The 19,943-nt window shown below is 44.5% G+C and overlaps 1 protein-coding gene across 2 annotated transcripts in view; it reads left to right on the top strand.

Annotated features, from left to right (window-relative positions):
- Rigi (RNA sensor RIG-I) overlaps window positions 1-19,943 on the top strand; it is a 42,577-nt gene that overhangs the window by 18,885 nt on the left and 3,749 nt on the right. For both annotated transcript variants that reach the window (XM_052176240.1, XM_052176241.1), the window contains exons 10-16: window positions 1,035-1,139; window positions 4,033-4,190; window positions 5,137-5,272; window positions 8,286-8,434; window positions 10,862-10,952; window positions 13,390-13,560; window positions 15,150-15,301. In XM_052176240.1, the coding sequence (XP_052032200.1) occupies window positions 1,035-1,139; window positions 4,033-4,190; window positions 5,137-5,272; window positions 8,286-8,434; window positions 10,862-10,952; window positions 13,390-13,560; window positions 15,150-15,301 (962 nt within the window). The remainder of the gene's footprint in view (window positions 1-1,034; window positions 1,140-4,032; window positions 4,191-5,136; window positions 5,273-8,285; window positions 8,435-10,861; window positions 10,953-13,389; window positions 13,561-15,149; window positions 15,302-19,943) is intronic.

The raw sequence follows: 19,943 nt of genomic DNA, 5'->3' as shown, positions 1-19,943 counted from the left end.
TTGTTCTTGTATGTATCTGGTCATTGTAGTTGGCGCGATTCAAGTCATGATAGTTCTTTTCAAAAGACCAGAACACGCTTTCAAAATGAGCTACATTAGCAGATGGTTGTTACTTATTAACTACCCGTGACAGCAGGGAGGTTCAGTAGTTACCCGTGGCTGGATCTTGGCCTGAGCACTCGCTCTGTGAATCAGCAGCAGGGTGGGCACAAGGGAATGGAGGGGCACAGCCCTGGTTCTTCCCTCCCATCCCTCCCCCCACCCCGTGGAGAGTGTGAAGAAGGTGTCTCCCCACCCACACCAGCCTCTTAGCAACACTCAAGGATTTCTCTACAATTTGAGCCCTAGGAGCTTCATCTGCTTCAAAGTCATTTTGGGTTGCGTTCTCGGGCTCTGAAAACCCTCCCATGAGCTATTCCGAGGGTGTGTCCCAGCTGTGCTTTGTGCACCGCTGCGCCTGCGCTGCCTTCCTCCTTCCCGTATTCATTTCAGCTTCCCCAGAGAGAATGAGGTTTCCTCCCCTTGCTCAGCGATGCCTTGCCTGCACCTGCTTCGCAGGACTCTGATGGGCGGGTTTAGGAGCGCACCTCGGTTTCATTTAAGAACCTGCCTTTGTGCAGCATGGGGTAGTTCTTGTCAGCTCTCTGTCACTGAAACACTCAATTTTTTTTCCTGCCAAAAGTACACAAATGTGAAGTTAAGATCAACAGGGAGCGCTCTTGGGGCTCGGAGGTGCGTAGAAGGAGAATAGGAACTCAGGAAAACAGGGCTGGGAAACTAGAAGACTGTCAGACCTGTCCTGTCGGAGTAGAGGCGCAAGGGAAGCTGACGGAGAAGCGGGCTTAGACTAGACCAGGAGAGACATCAGACCCGGAAGCAGTGTCGAGGCTTTTGACCTGCAGTGATTTGGGCCGCTCACGGCGAGCTTGGAGCCTGTGGCTTTAAAGGACTTAACCAGGATGGAGAAGGATTTGGAAAATGGCTGCATTTGACCCAGGGTTTCCTTCAGATGACTTAGATTCCTTTGACCCTAGTTTCCAGGAAAGTGAAATCAAGAACTTCGAACACATTTAAATGCATTGTATCCCAGCTGATGAAGGAGACAGAGACGCTGGCAAAGAATGTCTCTAAGGAACTTGGTAAGTCTGTCCTGAGTCATGGAGAGATCAGTCTCATTTTGGGGGGGGGGGGCATTCCACTTAGAGATACTCATGCATTGATCATTCGTGTCTTCAGTTTAACGATGACATTATCCCCAGATGTGGACTGCCTTAATCTCACTTACTCACACATATTTTTCTCTCTCTGTATCTTCTTTATCTTTTTATTCTTTTTATCCGTTCTTTCTTTTTTCTTTTTTCTTTTTTTGGTTTTTTGAGACAGGGGTTCTCTGTGTAGCCCTGGATGTCCTGGAACTCACTCTGTAGACCAGGTTGGCCTCGAACTCAGAAATCTGCCTGCCTCTGCCTCCCAAGTGCTGGGATTAAAGGCGTGCACCACCACTGCCCGGCCTTTTTTTTTTTTTCTCCAGTCCTTTTTAAGAAGGTTTATTTTTATTTGATATGTATAGGTGTTTCATCTGCACGTATGTAGGTGTACCACATGTGTGAAAGGGTGTTGGATACCCTGGAACTAGAGTTACAGACAGTTGTGAGCTATCACATCTGTTGGGAATTAAACCCATGTCCTCTGTAAGGGTAGCTGGTGCTCTTAGCCACTGAGCGGCCTCCATTTCCCTAGTTTTTTTTTTTTTTTTAAAAGTCTCTTCCCTTGTCCCTGGTTGGCCCGAAACTTGCTGTGTAGGCGGGGCTGGCTTTGAACTTGCAGGGGTCCTCTTGCTTTAGCTCCTGAGTCCTGGGGTCGCTGGCATGCAGTACCATACCTGTCTCAGATGTACTTTCTTAATCCCAGGTTACTTAGGAGCCTTGTAAGAATTATTTAATCCTCTCTTGCCTTTTTTTTCTTTTTTAATACAAAACACATCCCGTGTGGACACACATACCTGAAAAATACTGTCTTGAAATCATCTTTTAAATTTCCTTTCTTCCTTTTTCTTTTCTCTCAAGACAGAATCTCTGTAGTCAGTGCAGGCTGGCCTTGAACTGGGAACTCTGTGCCTCCCAAGATGTGCATCATCGCTGGGTTAGAGTGCCATTAACCCCTTCCAAGACCAGTGCCCTCAGTGGTATAACACACTCTCACTGTCCTCAGCTCTTGGAAGTGTCACCACCTCCTAACCTCACCACACTCAGGACCAGCCTTTTGCCACATGAGCATCCAGAAGACACTTAAACAGCCGCTAAGGCATGGCACTGGGGGAGGAGTTTGAATAATGAATTCACTAAGGGCCCCAAAGTTGTAGGGTAGCAAGCATGCTCTTGCCTCTAGAGTTTTGGAAACTCTCTGTAAGATAAACTGTAAAGAGACCAGCTAGGCGGTACATGGACCACCTAGGGACAAGATGACAAGGTCTGACTAAAGCAGTGGATGGACAGGCAGACGGGCATAGAATTATATGACTTACTTTTTTGTTGTTGTTTTGTTAGGTTTTGTCTGTCTGTTTGTTTATTTGTTTGTTTTAGAGACAGTCTCTCTGAGTAGCCCTGGCTGTCCTGGAACTCTCTTTGCAGACCAGGCTGGCCTTGAACTCACAGAGATCCACCTGCCTCTTCCTCCCGAGGCATCCACAATGTAGAATATTTTCCCACCTCCTCACATTGAGTACTATCAATATCCACCTCATTTCTTCTGGAACTTGGAAGTTTCTCATTGAGCTGGGTGTGGTGGCACCATCTGTACTCCCTAAGCTGGGAGCCAGAGTCTGAGGCCAGCCTCGGCTACACACTGAGCTCCTATCTGTGGGGCGGAACTGGGGACGAGTTTGCCACTGTTTCCTGTTGGAACCTGTCCTGTGTTATGTTATTGAAAATGAGCAGGCGAGGGGAGCCATTTAACGCATAAAGGCATTTCTTTTCTTTGAATTTCACTGTACTGTGCTTGTCTCAAGAAGCCCAGGACACGAAACACTAGATCAAGCCTCTGGGGCTGTTTCCACTTCACCTCTTCACCCCTCCCCACACCAGCATTCCCCTGAGTCTGAATCGTTGTGGACCCCACAGCTCAACCAAGCAGCTGAGGCTTAACTTCTGCACATGCGTGTGTGTGTGTGTGTGTGTGTGCATACACATGCTTCCAGGATAAACATGTTTGAGCTCTGCCTTGTGGTTGGTGCTGAGAGTGCTGCTCTGCGATCAGGTGTTTGGGACTCATAGCAAAGTAGAGCATGCTGGGAAGGGTCCTGGTGCTCCCATTTTTATATAACTGCCTCTGATGAAGCTCTTGAGATTTGTTATTCTAAAGGTATCTTCATTTTGAAAGGCAAAATGTGTTTCTCTTCCTCCTCCTCCTCCTCCTTCTTCTCATCTTCCTCTTCTTCCTCATTCTCTATTATGTTATTTCTGAACTACTTTGGCTGTCAGCCCCTTAGCCTGCAGAGCTTAGACTCCACAGAGCTAGGTTTGAATTCTTGCCTCACCCACACATTTATGACATTGGGTAAATTACTTAATGTTCCTTTTATAGAAGATTTATTTACTTTAAAAAGTTATGTGTATGCATGTGTGGGGTGAGTGATGTTGCCTCCAGGGGCCAGAAGAGGGCGTTGAATGTCCTGGAACTGGATTTACAGATGGTGGGAAGCCACCCCATGTGAGTGCAGGGAACTGAACCTGGGTCCTCTACAAGAGCCTAACTACTGAGCCACCCTCCCTCTCCTTACTCAGTCCTTCTGCATCCGTTTCCTCTTTTTAAAGTGAATTATTGATCTCATGAAATTAGAAAAATTCTGTGCAATTATGAACTTTGATTTTGGGCCATTTAGTAAATAGTTATTTTATACACACACACCCCACACACACATAGCCGAAGACTCAGTCTACTTCAGGATAAACATCTTCCTTATAATGAATAAGAAAGAAAATCAGAGGACCAGTGCTTGCAAATCTTTTATTTGTTTCTGTTCTTACCCTCTAGGAAAGTTATTTCAAATTCAGAATAGAGAATTTGGCACCCAGAAATATGAACAGTGGATTGTCGCCGTCCACAAAGCGTGCACAGTGTTTCAGATGCCGGACAAGGAGGAAGAGAGCAGGGTCTGCAGAGCGCTCTTCCTGTATACTTCACACTTGCGGGTACAGTGCTGCTCTCTGGGGCTTACGTCCCTCACCCTGTCTCCTGGGGTCTGTAGTCTGGCAGCTGAGGGGGCATTAGCTTCTCATCGAATCCAAGAGCTTAACAAGGAAGCTGAGGGGACATTAGCTTCTCATCGAATCCAAGAGCTTAACAAGGAAGCTGAGGGGACATTAGCTTCTCATCGAATCCAAGAGCTTAACAAGGAAGCTGAGGGGACATTAGCTTCTCATCGAATCCAAGAGCTTAACAAGGAACCTTCCCCGAAGGTTCTTTTGTTTTTTGAAACTCATCAGCAACTCTCCAACACTGGATCAAAGGCACAGAGTCGACCACCAGCTCATGAAGTGGCTCCTATGGCCACATCCTGAAGCTGGTGTGGGCATAGCTTTGTTACAAAGTCACATGTTAGACGGGTGGGGAGGGGGGAGAAGATGGAGTGCTGGTTAACACACACAGAGGGAAGGAATTGCAGTGAGAGCCCTCAGCTCTGTTTGCTAGTCTGTGGGAAATATTTGAAGATGTACTCCATACTGTGGGTTTGCGGAATCTTATCGCTGATGGACTTTCAGCCCAGGTGGGAAGGGCCACCGTTAGGAAAGGCCATGTCCACGGTAAGTCTGACTTGGGATTTAAGAGGAATGTCAAAGCCGACTTGCTTTTGTCATTGTTTCACATGATAGACTCCCAAGGTGGAGTTTTGTATTCCAAAGTACTTGTAAATTTCTAGCTGAGCCAAAAATAGAAACCAGCTTTTGGTTCAGAGTTTTTTTTTTTTTTAATTATAGACCCACCAAGGGCCATTCGCCTCTAAAACCTCAGCTGTACTATATGAGAAAGATTTTCTGCAAAGCAGTTTTGTACTAAATACAGCGAGTTGAACTTGAGTGCAGTGAACATATGCGATCTCAGAAACGTATACTGAGAATCACTTTCCATTCCAAACAGAAATACAACGACGCCCTCATCATCAGCGAGGACGCGCAGATGAAAGACGCTCTCAATTACCTCAAAGCCTTCTTCCACGAAGTGCGCGAAGCGGCGTTCGACGAGACTGAGCAGGATCTTACGCGGAGGTTTGAAGGTGAGGGTGATTTCTGAGGTCGGAGGTCACCAGGGTCTGGTGGCTTGTGTGGCAGTGTGCACGTGGTGGTTAACATGCATTTATTTGCCGATGCTCAGGCCATTGCGTTGGGTTTAAGGTGAGATTTATAGGGGCTGTGACGGAGCGTGACTTAGCATGGCTGAAATCCCAGCACTGAAAACGAAACGATGCTGAAGCTTTGAAGCCAACTAAGTGAAAACAGGAGGGTCTGGCTTCAGAGAAGTCTAATGCCCGTGGACAGATCTGTCGCTTGTCCCACTTCTCACTTGGGAAAAGGGGAAACAGTGGGATCTGGGAAAGGGGCTTCCCACAGGTAAGAGGCGGTGCCATTCTGATTAACTCAATAATTTAGAAGGTTTAATAACACCGGCATCTGTTCTCACAATGTTAAGAAGCCTGCTTCATGTTCTCTCTCTCTCTCTCTCTCTCTCTCTCTCCCCCCTTCCCTTCCCTTCCCTTCCCTTCTCCCTTCCTTCCTTCCTTCCTTCCTTCCTTCCTTCCTTCCTTCCTTCCTTCCTTCCTTCCTTCCTTCCTTCCTTCCTTCCTTTCTCTGGTTTTTCCAGACATAGTCTCTCTGTGGAGCCCTGGCTGTGCTGAAACTCACTCTGTAGACCAGACTGGCCTCAAACTCACAGAGATCCTCCTGCCTCTGCCTCCACAGTGCTGGGCTCAAAGGCCTGTGGCACCAACACCCAGTTTATGCATACTTCTAATAATGGGGAAAATGCCTTACTACCCTTATATTATACTCCAAACATGGGAAGGCAGCAGATGGTTTCTTTCTCATTTCCAATTACTTTTCCTAGAATCAATCACTATTAATAACTTTTTGTTGATACTAAATTATTTACATATGTGTGACAGGCCGTGTTGATAAATATACCATTAGTTTTCTAGGAGGAAATGTATATACATATATGTGTATATATTTATTATAAATTTTACTGATACAGGAGATGGCATAGCACACACACACACAAATAATAAACAAGGGATTCTTCACCTTAAATTACTTTTAGCCATTTGTGCTCCTCAGAATGCTTTTGGTGGTCTTTTCAGTACCCTCGTGTACAGAGTTAACCAGAGACGGCGGTTACCCAATATGGGAGTTCTGAAATGAAAGTCAGTTCTATCTTCTGTTAATGCCAGGAGCAAGAACAAAGCGAAACAGCGGAGGCATGTCGGAACCTCGCTGGTTTCTCAGTGGCGTGAGCAACTTTGTTTCTGAGCCAGATAACAGGTTTTCAAACATGGTGGGGCGTTTCTGCATTTTTACGTGATGCATAAGTAATAGCTAGATTTAATCTGCATTATGTACTGGGCACTTTACGAAGTCTAACCTGACTATAAAGGACGAAGCAGGTGCTTTCTGCATCTCCACGGTGTGGGTACTTCTAGGGTCAGCGATTTCCAACCATTGCCTCCTCGTTCAACTTGTGTAAAATTGAGCAGTCACACACACTAACTTATCTACCATATATACACTATAGGTGAGTACACACACTGAGCATAAATAATAGTAAATTGTAATAAAATGAATTAGGAAATTAATAAGCATGGCTATTTGTTATAGGTTTCGGGAAATATTTAAAAAGTGAGCCAGCACGTCCCGGGCCAGTGTCAGCACTGGTGTATTCTCGCTGAGATATTTTCTCCAGCTTGCCCCCACTCCCTGTCACTGTGTTCCCAGCTCTCGTTGGCTTGTCTCCGCAGCCGCTAGCTCCCTCTCCGCCATTGGCTCTGTCCCACATTCTAGTAGCCAAATGGATCTGCCATCCTCATGGTTTGATAACACAATACCCAGTAACCCGGTAAAAACAAGACTCAGTGCTTATAGTTAACCAATCAGACTTATGTATCAATAAATTCTCAATATACAAGATGCCAATACAATAATTTCATAACCAGTTGATAATGATAAAAGCTGCCCACCTAGATAAGACAAATTACCCCAATATTCTAACCTTTATCATAACAACCTGTGGCTTGTCATAGCCATGCCGATTCATGTCCACCGCCGCCATCTTCCTTTCTCGTTATCCCCTGAGATGCTCTGTCTCTGCAACTCTTAGTTCTGCCTTCCCGTTCTCTGTCCACTCACGGGCCTCCTCTGCACTAAATTGAATAGGGAAAAGTCTGCGACAGTTATGTTTAAGTATAAGTCATTGAGTTGCAAGCATAAAGGGTTAAATAGTTTTAATAATAGTTATATTTAAAACCAGGTCTACAAGTCTGAAGAACTTAATAACTAACCATCATAATCCGATTTGATTTGGTTCTAGTACACCACCATTGTGTATGCCTGTGTATGCTCCTGTGCACATTTATACATTTTTTAAAAGATAAGATATCCTATGCTTCAATTTTTAACTTAAAATACCTTTTTGAAAGCTGGGTGGTGGTGGTGGTGGTGCATGTCTTTAATGGCAGCACTCAGGAGGCAGAGGCAGGTGGGTCTCTGGGTTCAAGGCCAGTCTGGTCTGCAGACCGAGTTTAGGATGGCCAGGGCTACATGAAGAAACCCTGTCTCAAGAAAACAAAACAAAACAAAAAATACCACAAATAAAAAATATATCTTTTTGATGTTTCCATATCAGCAGGTATATATTTAATTTTAATAGTGACAGTGTTTTTTACCTCAGTTGGGTAGCCTGGGATTTGTTGAGCTGTTTCTCAGTACTCAGTGTTGGGTTGTTTTGTTTTTGTTTTTCTGTTTTTTTTTTTTTTGTATTTAATTCACAGTCTCAACCCTGACTTTCCTTGGAATCTTCTCCAGAGTTTTTAAATAGAATTATGAATCAGATTCCTAACTGTGGATTACTGTGTCAAAGAAGGTGTGAGCTTCATATTGCTAAACTGCTTTTCTAAAAGGGTATTCCCTTGAGATCAGTGCCTGCTTCTCAGATTTCTGGTGGTTAACTGAAATAGAAAGCCACAGTTGCTTCTAAAGCTTTAACCTTTGTAAGCCTTTTGCAAAATGCTCTATTTGCAGAAAAACTGGAGGAACTAGAAAAAGTTTCCAGGGATCCCAGCAACGAGAATCCTAAACTAAGAGACCTCTACTTGATCTTACAAGAAGAGTACCACTTAAAGCCAGAGACCAAGACCATTCTCTTCGTTAAGACCAGAGCACTTGTGGATGTAAGTTGTGTGTGTGTGTGTATGTGTGTGTGTGTGCGCGCGCGCGCACGTGCGAGTGTTTACAGATTAGCCCTACTTTATTGAAAGGGTTGCTCTGTAATCAAGTAACCATACGTGTGTGGACCTGTTGTGATTATTTACTCTCACACTAATCATCATTGTTTTATTGACCGGCAGCTATAAGTCTTTTGGCACTATGGAGTAAACATTGTGTCCTTTTTAAAATTTAAAATTTCCACTTCCAGCCATCTTGTAGGTTTTGATTAATGACTTATGTATCAGATGCCTTATATACATCACAGTTACCTTGCTATCATCTTTTAAAAATTATTTATTCAGATTTTAAAAAACAGTTTTAAAATTGGCCTGTGTCTAGAGATGCGGCTCAGTGGTCAAGCACTTGGCTAGCATGCATGACTTTAATCCCCAGTTCTGGAAAGAAATAGATTACCATCTTATTGCTAAGATTTTAAGATTCGTTTTGCCTTCTGGCCAAAAAAAAAAAAAAAAAAAGTCTTCTGTGAGATGGGCAATTTGAAGTGTTTTTTTTCTGTTGGCCCACAATTTGCTTTTTAATTATCTTAATAGTGTCTCTGTACACTGAATGTTTCAAGTCCATTTTTCTGGTTTTGGCTGGTGTTTAAGGTCACAATTTTTAAGGTCGTCAACAGAAGTTTTTGAATTTTTATATTAGTGTGAGGTATAGTTGAGTGATTTCATTTTTCCTTTGGATTTGTACATCTTATTGTCTGTTGACAAGGCAATCCTTTATTGAGTTACTTTGTAACTTAGAAGAATCACTTGACTATATTTGGATAGACTTATTCCTATTTCTTATTGATCTATACATCAGATGCTTTGATCTAAATATCAATTCTTGATCTTGAATCCATTCCATAGTTACGAATACTCTAGCATTTTTTTTTCTTCGAGACAGGGTTTCTCTGTGTAGCCCTGGCTGTCCTGAAACTCATTCTAAGAAACTTGAAATGGGACAATGTAAATACTTTAACTCTTTTCTAAGCTTTTAAAACCTCATTCTAAGCCGGGCAGTGGCGGCGCACGCCTGTAATCCCAGCACTCTGGGAGGCAGAGGCAGGCAGATTTCTGAGTTCGAGGCCAGCCTGGTCTACTGAATGAGTTCCAGGGCAGCCAGGGCTACACAGAGAAACCCTGTCTCGAAAAACAAAACAAAAAACAATAAACAAACAAACAAAAGACTGACCTCTTGGCTCCTTTTGTGGGTTGTTGGCAGGCTTGTAAAGATGTGCCTCCAACATGGCGGCCGCCCTTGCGTACATGATGAGCGACTGAGAAGAGGAGGGCCCAGTAGACAGACACTGTCATTTTATAAAGTCCATCTTGGAATTGATGTCCCACCACATCTCCCATACTTCAGAGATAAGCTACAGAATATTTTTAGAATATAGGATGTGGAAGTCATTAAAGATCTCTGGTCATGTGATCTTTGTTGTCTTTTTTTTTTTTAATGTATGTGGGTGTTTACCATGTGCTTGTGCATACGTTTCGTGGAACTGGAGTTAACAGAGAATTGTAAGTTGCCATGTAGGTGCTGGGAATTGAACTCAGGTCCTCTGGAAGAACAGCCAGTTCTCTTAACTACTGAGCCATCTCTCCAGTCCCCTCTGGAGAGATGTTTTATTAGTGTTTTGTCATTTTTAGTATAGAGGTCCTGCATACATTTTGCTAAATTCATACCTACGTATTAATTTTACTAGTGTCATTCTGAAATTGTACTTTCAAATATTTCTTCTCATTGTGGGCTAGGAAGACATCTCAGTTAGTAAAGTGTCTAAAGTATAGGCATCAGGACCTGGCTTCCAGCAGCCCAGCAAAACAGCTGAGTACTATTGGGCACACTTGTAACCCCAGCCCTGGAGGAAGAGATAAGCACAGCTTACCGGCCAGCTAGCCTAACTGGCAATGCCCAAGGCCCAGGGAGTTATGAGTCTTAGACAGAACTAAGTGGGTGGCTCCTAAGGATGATACCTGATGTTGACCTGAGGCCTCCACATGCACGTACACACACACACACACACACATACACACATGCTTACTCCCCACCAACACAGTCAGCCATGCACACCTCTACACAACACACAGATCTTCAAATCCTGCTGGTATGTACCATGCAATTTACACGTGTTGACCTTTCACCTTAAAGCCTTGCTAAATTGCACTTATTCCATGTCTGAAGCTTGTCTTTAAAGATACTTTTTAAAGTATCTCCTACGTTAAGCCATAATGAGCCAGAGTTCTAGATCACTAGAATTGGTCGTTGTTTGGAACCTAGGGTTTGCCAGTCTGAAGTCTATTTGTATCTTCAGTTGTATTCTCTATATAAAATCGACTCGAGGTTTAAAGTTTACAAGAAGTGTCTAACTGGCCGTTGCTTTTCATTTTTAGGCTCTGAAGAAATGGATTGAAGAAAATCCTGCACTGAGCTTTCTAAAGCCCGGCATATTGACTGGACGTGGCAAAACAAGCCAGGCAACAGGTATGTATGTCTAGAGAATCAGATTTAGGATACTAGGTGTATAAAATTACATTGTTTTAGTGTTTCTATCAGTCAGAGCTCAACCAGAGAAATAAAGCTCCTAGATTATACATATGTATGTGGTATATATATGTAAGTATGTATACTTATTTGTTTGTTTATGTACTTAGAGACAGGGTTTCTCTGTGTAACCCTGGCTCTTCTGGAACTCACTCTGTAGACCAGGCTGACTTCCAACTCACAGAGCTCCACCTGCCTCTGCCTCCTGAGTGTTGGGATTAAAGGCGTGCATGCCATCGAGCTCAGTTGTGTATTTATATATGTGTACAGTACACTAAGATTTCTTGAGTATGAACACACAGGCTGGCAGCGCAAGTCGGAAACCTGTAGGGCATTAGTCAGGAGGAGGAGACCAAGAGCAGGTTGGTCCCCTGCCCATGCACTGATTACTTCTGAGCTCAGGGAAGGCCTAAACCCCCTTTCCAAAAGGTCATGAGAATAGGTCAGGCCCACTTGGATGAACTCACTTCTTTCTCACTTAGCTCGACACCAACTGATTAGGGCTCCTGCCATGTCTGCAGACTCCCTTCCCGCAGCACCTATGTGAGCAGCTGCAGCTGGAGCCCTGCCTGACCCAGGCCGTGCCTCAGAAGGCCTGCACGTTTCCCAGATGCCAAAGCTACCCTAGTCTAGTTCTATGCAGGAAGTTGCCTTTTTTTTTTTTTGTGTGATGTATACACAAAGACAGAGTTGCTTTCTCAGCACTTCTTAGGCCGATGTCGCTCTCCAAATTCTGGAAATAAAAATATTCTGGGTCTATTATTACACTGTCATTCTTTACCCAGTAAATTTTTCCCTCCACCTACTGCCTAGTTTATAGTTTTTAAAAAACGGTCCAGGCAATCCTGAACTCTAGCTAGTATGGTCTAGGGAGGAAAGTTATCCTTTCCTGGAAGAACTCTATGTGGCTAATTCTCATCACAGCTTTGTCCCAAGTCATATCTCATGGGTGCATGACCTGTCCTCGCTGTTCTTCCTGCCAGTGTTGTTCAGATGAAACGAGTCTCCACCCCTGCTCTCTCCGCCCTCAGGCACTACTCTTGGACTTTTCCAGTGTGGAATTTCCCGCTCTCATAGATATAGAGTGGACTCGAGTGTTGCACGTGAGACTTCGAGTCTAACACTACCCTAATGTGGCTGCATTTCAGAGTTCTTTGCCATCTCTCCAGCATCAAATCCAACTTGATTTTCATTCAATATATTTTTTATTTACATTTCAAATGGTTTTCCCTTTTCTGTCTTCCCACTCCCCAAAAGTCCCATAATTCCTCTTCCCTCCCCCTGTTCCCCCATCCACCCCTTCCCACTTCCCTCATCTGGTTTTGCCCTATACTGCTACACTGAGTCTTTCCAGAACCAGGCCACTCCTCCGTTCTTCCTGGACATCATTTGATATGTGGATTATGTCCAATTTTCTAGGCTAATATCCACTTATTAGTGAGTGCATACCATGATTGATCTTTTGACACTGGGTTACCTCACTTAGTATGATGTTCTCCAGCTCCATCCACCAACTTGATTTTCAAACTTTGTTACTGACATACAACTAGAGCCTTGGATAATATTTTGTCTGCTCAGCCATGCATGCGTGGATCCATGGATCCAGTCACGTGTGCGTCCACCCGCCCGCCCGCCCATCCGTGCATGCCTCTGTCTTTCCCTCATGCACTGACACCTTACTCAGCTCCTGCTTCTGTGGGGCAGCCATCCCTGTCCTCTATGCCAGAGGCGCCCCTCCCCCTCCACGTTCCCACCTTACAGATCCACCCCACTTCCTCCACCACAGCTTCCTGCTCATCATTTTTTCTTTTTTATTAGATATTTATTTACATTTCAAATGTCATCCCCTTTCCTTGTTTTCCCTCCAAAATCCCCCTATCCCATCCCCCCTCCCCCTGCTCACCAACCCACCCACTCCCGCTTCCCTGTCCTGGCATTCCCCTACACTGGGGCATTGACCTGCTCATCAAACTTACAGATAAAAAATGTCATCTTTAAACATCATATTCTCATCTGCCCAGCCATAATCCATAATTGCTGGCTGAGTGTTGGATGAATGAGTAAATGGGTTAAGGTGATTCTGCTATTATTGTCTTCTGGATGATTTCTTCATGTTTTATAGCTAACCTCAGAAAAAGGGTGAACTTTTATAAAAAGCTACGGGTTGCTTGGTGTTTGGACATCTTCAGATTCCCTTATTTGTAGCATTTTCACTTCCCAGTTTGTGAAGCATATTGTAATGTTCAGGCCTTCTTTCTTCATCTGTCAAATGGAACAGTACATAGTAGTTGTCCCCAGCTCAGTTTCATTTTAAATGGAAAATAATTAGTAGCTGGTTTATGAGTGAGTTGTACGGTGTCCTCTTTATCCAACACAGGAATGACACTCCCGGCACAGAAGTGTGTGCTGGAGGCATTTAGAGCCAGCAGAGATAACAATATTCTGATTGCCACCTCCGTCGCTGACGAGGGCATCGACATTGCCGAGTGCAATCTCGTCATCCTGTATGAATACGTGGGCAACGTCATAAAGATGATCCAAACCAGAGGTGAGAGCGCGACATCATTCCCACCTGCTCCCATTTCGCCTGGCCGGTGGCTGTGTTTGCCCTTTGGCATTTCTCCTTTCCGCTCCTTGCCATCACATTGTGTGATGGGTGGCACAGTCGACTCTGGTACTCATTGTCTGAAAGCTGACTGCCTTGGCCAGGATTGGGTTTTACCCATAATATTCCATTGCCACTCTCCATGATGGCACTGCTTTACTTTCCCAGCACTGGATGGCATAGTCATGAAAATATCATACCCACTAGGCCTGAGGCTTTGCCAGTCGGCAAGTAGACCTTTGATGGTTGTGGTGAGTAGCTCTCTGTACTCCAGCGTTGGAGGAAATATTAAAATATTCCCCCAACACTCATTCCCACACGTGTGCCTCTTCCCCGTGGCCTGGCTGGCCATGCACTGGCAGGCAATGTCTGACATGTTTTTGTCTCGTGGAGATTCTGACTCTGAACTCCACAGTCTCTCTACCCAGCTTGCTAGTTCCCACTGGTGAGTTGCTACCATGCCAACCCCATGCTTCAAATCCCCCAGGCCTTTGTGGAGCACCTCAGGCAAGGCCACACTTCACTGCCATACCTTTCTCTCTTGAACCCAGACGAGCCGCTGCGTGAAGGAAACACAAAACAAACTTAGTTCAGAAACAGTGGTAACTCAGTCTCTGGGCACAACAGCTAAAACCTAATTTTATAATCCTTATTAAAATCTGATCCCTCCGGTGGCGGATCCTGGCGGATCAGCCATAATACTAGGAAACTCTAGCACCTACATCATATCCCTCTGCTGTCCTGGTTCCAAAGAGAACTCTCTCCTGATTCCTCTCTCCTTCCGACCAACCCGGAAGACCCGCCTACTCACCCAGTGATTGGCTCCTTTATTCATTAGGGGATTAGCTCACAAGAAGAGCACCAGGCCCATCCTCCACGCAGAGTTTGGTCTCACCTGGACCTGAGTTTGCCTTCCTTTCTCTTCCTTATTTCCCCAAGATCAGCCCCACATTCCCTTTCCTGAATAACGTCTCTGTGCCTGTGATTCATCAGTCACACCCATTTTTCATCCTCCTCCTGTGTATGGTTCAGCCAGCCAGACTCCACTTACTGCTCGTCCGATTACTGCCACGCTGCATGTTAGGCCCTTCTCTGTCTCTGCCACACGTAACCCTATTCTTCCAGCTAGAATAAGTGCTCCTTCAAAAGCCCAGGACCCTTTATATCTGTCTCTGCAGTAGCACTGACAATTGCATTCTGGGGGTTATGAACCTCTCTCCACATTGCAGAAGGATCAGGTGGGCATGCACTGCTGAGGGCCCGGGTCAGATTATCTGTACATCAGTGTTGCTGGGAATATGGCTGTGCAATCAGACTGTTTCATTGGAGATGCTATGAAAACCACCAGAGATGGTTTATCTGTCTGCTGAACACGAAGGTGGGAGCCTGTGTTTGAGTCTACTCTTCAGTTCAGCTTCCCTAGAAAGTAGGATGCAGTGAATCAAAGTTGAACTCGAGAAATACTTCTCATATCTCTTTCCACATAACACCAGAGTTTTACACTAATACACAAATAAAACGTTTTCTGGCAGGCAGAGGCAGAGCACGAGATAGCAAGTGCTTCCTCCTGACCAGCAGTGCTGATGTAATTGAAAAAGAAAAGGCAAACATGGTCAAGGAAAAAATAATGAATGAATCCATTTTAAGACTGCAGACATGGGATGAAATGAAATTTGAAAAGATGGTAAGTCTCTTGCAACTCTTTTGGAATATGACTAGAAGTAACAAATGACTATGGTTGGCCCTGAGTGTGTGTGTGTCTGTCTGTCTGTCCATCTGTCTGTCTGTCCATCTGCATCTGTTGGTTTTTTGAGAGGGTCCCAAGAAGCTCAGGCTGGCCTTGAACTTCAACTTGTTATGAACCTGAAGGTGACCTTGAACTTCTCATCCTCCAATCTCTACCTCTCAAGGGTTGGAATTAGAGATAAAAGGGAGAATGATGGAATTCATGAGACGCGAAAGGCAGGTCATATGGGGGGAGGGAGGGAGCCAGCCAGAGGTGAGAGGAACTCAGTGTGGGGACAGGGCAGTACAGACTGGAAGGCAAGTCAGAGCTGTCATAAAGTGTAATCTGAGATCTACACGAAGAAGTCTATCTTCCCTTCCTCATGGGGCCAAGAGAGGACAGGAATGTTACTTTTGAATGAAGGACTTCCAATATGTTGTATATGTGCACAACTACTGTGAGGGGTCCACTTTGCTTTCTCCACCTGTGAGGGTGGGGGAGGGGGGACGGCTTATGTTAACCCTACTGGGTGAGAATGAGACAACTATCACAATATTTGAGCTAGATTTGAAGTAAGCGTTTATTAAATACTGGCTAAGACAATGGAAATTGGCCAGGTCCCTACCTGGGATTCCCAGGGTATGATGCTGAATTACATTCGTTAAAGGCTTACAGAGGTAAAACCTACCTGGCTACATTCTTCTTTTTTTTCCCTAAAGTGTATTTATTTATTATATGTAAGTACACTGTAGCTGTCTTTAGACACTCCAGAAGAGAGCATCAGATCTCATTACGGATGGTTGTGAGCCACCGTGTGGTTGCTGGGATTTGAACTTAGAACTTTCAGAAGAGCCATCAGTGCTCTTAACAGCCGAGCCATCTCTCCAGCCCCAGGCTACATTCTTCTTGTCTTCATTCAATTGGGACAAGTATACATCCTGACTTTCTTCCTGCCTTGTATCTCCCACCTATGTGTGATCAAGCACATCCGAGCATTTGAGGTAATCAACACAGAAGCCAAAACAAGTGGCTTGCTGTTAGATGAGAACCCCAGCCCCCAGCAGTTCAGGAAAGTAACCAGCCTTGGGCAAGTGATGCTTACAGGTTAGAGGCACCTCTGTTTTACAGCTCTCCCAAGCACAGTATTGAAACTTAAAACACAATGTGAGCCATCACTCTCAGTGGATAAGGGTGCTTGCTACCAAGCTTGATGACCAGAGTTTGATCTCTGGAAACTACAATATGGGAGGAAGAAACCAACTCTGCCTGTGTGTGGAATCCTTCCTTTCCAACCATAGGTGTGGACTCAGGTGGGGCAGGGCCTTGGTGGCATCTTCACCAGGTGCCTTACAAGTTTTAACTATAGTAGTAATGGCTTTAACCCATTGGAATTTAGAGCAATTACCAACAGTACATTGAAAATACCTGAGATGACTAGTATTGAATTGAGTTTTGCTGTTCAAAACTTGATTTAAAAAGCTATTACATGTAAGCAAGTGAAGAGACAATTGGATATCTAAGGGAACGTTTATATATTTACACTTTCCTACCACATTCCCCAAAGCTCCAGTCTGCCTGAGATGGTGAGCAGATCTGAACCTTTTAATCCTTTATTTATTTAATATGTATAAGCATTCTACCTACATGCATGTCTGTGTACCCTGCATGTCCAGCGCTCTGAGAGGCCAGAAGAGGGTGCTAGGTCTCCTGGATATGGAGTTATGAATGGTTATGAGCTTTGATGTGGGTGCTGGGAATCAAACCTGGGAGGAGCAGCCAGTGCTCTTAACCACTGAGCAATCATCTCTCCATCCACCTTGATGCGTATTTTAAAAAGGAAGTTAACATCTGGGCACCGTGGTACATACCTTTACATCTCAGCATCTAGTAGGCAGAGGGATCTCTGTGAGTTCGAGGCCAGCCTGGTCTACATAGTGAGTTCTAGACCACGCCAGGGCTATGTGGAGAAGCCCTGTTTCAGGAAAACAAAATAACAACAAAAGGGGGGGAAGTTAATATTAAAACTTTTCATAAAGAAATGTATATTTCATATAACCTTAAAATTTCTTCTAGAAATTCATCCAAATTAATTATAGAGTTAGGAGGTAGTACATGTCATGTAATGGTTTCACAGGCGTGAAAATTGATCTTGAAAACAGGACCATAACCCCCACTTTTCTTTCTTTTTCCTTTTCTTTTTGATGGAGCCTCACTTAACCCAGGTTACTTTCAACTTCCTGTGTGGCTGAGGATGACCTTGAACTTTTGACCCTCCTACTTCCAGACCTAGATGCTTCATGTCACCGTACCCAGTTCCACTTCTCCATTTTATTTACAAAAGCAAGAAAATCTTAGAGACTGGTAGGAAATGCCTTTAACCATAGCACTTCAGAGGCAGAGGCGGGCAGATAGATCTCTGTGAGTGTGAGGCCAGCCTGGTTTACAGAGCAAGCTCCAGGCCAGCCAGAGCTACACAGTAAGACCAAAAGGGAAAGGAAAGTTCTGGTGGGACAGCCTGACGGTGGGAGGCCGTGGGTATCATACACTGATTATTTTCTAACCTACACTCATGGTGGCAAATCCTGTTTTCTTTCTTCTGAGAAGGCCTTCATTTCCCTTCATTAATTCTTTCAGCATTTGAGAAGTAACTGTGCCTCTTCCTTCTGGCCTGTGTGATTTCCGGGGACTGGCTGCAATCATCCAGACTGCTTTTCCTTTACAGAGAAAGTGTTTCACCTTTGGGTGACCGTCCTTGCTTTATATTGTTTGAAGCTTGTATGGCTTCCGTGAATCTATGATCATGTTGCTCTTCAGTTCAGACTTGTTCAGCCATGATTCTGGACTCCAATGATGTGGATGTTAGATGTAAAAACATTCTTCAGTAGCCATGTGTCCCAACGAGTCTGGTTTTTGTTTTTGTTTTAGTCTATTTTGTTTATGTTATTTGATTGGGATAATTTTATTTGATAAATGTGTGTGTGTGTGTGTGTGTGTGTTTTGCCTACATATAAGTCTGTGCACCAAGTACTCATGCCTGGTCTCAAGGAGGCCAGAAAAGAGCATCAAGTTTCCTGGAACCGAGACTACCGCTGCCATGGGAGTTGAACCCAGGTCCTGTGGAGGCCCAGCCAGTACTCCTTATTAAATGCTGAGCCACCGTTCAATCACTTGCTCTAGTTTTTTTTTTTTTTAATTGATTATTTGGGAATCTCACATTATACACCCAATCCTGCTCACCCCCAGTCTTCCCATGTCTGCTCCACTCTGCACCAAGTCCATTTTGTGTTGATCATATACCCACTGGAGCATAGCCAACTCCTAGTAGCCAGCCTCCTAGGGAGGATGAGTCTTTTTCAGCCTCCAAGCCAGAAGCCATCAACTGAGGAGACCCACATGGCAGCTTCCGGGATCCACTCTCCACAAGGGGCGGGGCCTTGTTTATGTTTTTAGTTCAAAGTTACTCCCTGGTCCCCTGTTGTCTGCTGTCCAGTCCATCTACCAGGCTTTCAGTTTGGGTTTTATGTGTCTGCATATTTTCCATAATCAAATATGCATCGTTGTTCATTGAAGTGTTTTTATCATGGCTGTTAAATTCCTTACCATGTGATTCTCATCATTTTCGAGTTGACATCATTGACTGTCACTCTTTTTCTTTCTTTTTTTTTTGTTTTTTTTTTTGTTTTTGTTTTTTTTGTTTTGTTTTGTTTTTTGGAGACAGGGTTTCTCTGTGTAGCCCTGGCTGTCCTGGAACTCACTCTGTAGACCAGGCTGGCCTCGAACTCAGAAATCCACCTGTCTCTGCCTCCCAGAGTGCTGGGATTATGGGTGTGTGCCACCACTGCCTGGCAACTGTCACTCTTTCATTCAGCATGAGGCCTTCCTGTTTCATCATATGGAATCAGACATTTTCATTTGCTGTTCCTGAGACTCTGAACTTTATCAGTCTTCCATGTCAGCTGGCTTCTGGCTTGGCTCTGGTCGGGAGGCCATGACCTACCTCATCAGGCCTTATCACCATGAAAGCAGATATCCAGCCTCTGATAGGAGCTAAGGGGAGGGACCCACTTGTGCTTCTTGTGCTTCTTGGCTGTGTGTGTGTGTGTGTGTATGTGTGTGGTGTATGCTTCTAGTCAACAAGGCTGAAGACCCTGGCTCCATCCTGATAGCTGGGGCCGAATTACAGCTTTGTAAAGTACTTTGTAAAGTAGAAATCTTAGTTCTCCTTTGATACAGGTAGGGAGAGGCTAGGCCACGGCCTCCCCACTCTGGGAGCAAAGTTGTCATATCATCTAAATTTTAGGCTCTAAAGATTTTGTTCTCTAGGCTCCCCTCTTTGGGTCTTTGCCTGGGGGACACCTGGCTTTTCATGGAATTTTTTCCCTATGCTGATTGTCAGCTGCTTTGGCTTCAAGTTTGAACATATCAGATGACGAGGAAGTCCAGGGACCCCAACATATCAGTTGAAGGCAAAGTCCAGAACCCAGCACACTATTCCCTGGGCCCCAGTAGTTCTGGCTGCCCCGCCTTCTCCTCACTCTTCACAATCTTTTATTAGGTTTGTTTATACTGAACTGTTATTTCTGTACTTGGCCAAAGCCTA

Source organism: Apodemus sylvaticus, chromosome 3, assembly GCF_947179515.1.
Source record: "Apodemus sylvaticus chromosome 3, mApoSyl1.1, whole genome shotgun sequence".
In the NCBI taxonomy this organism is placed as follows: Eukaryota; Metazoa; Chordata; class Mammalia; order Rodentia; family Muridae; genus Apodemus; species Apodemus sylvaticus.
This window is presented reverse-complemented; position numbering and strand designations above follow the sequence as displayed.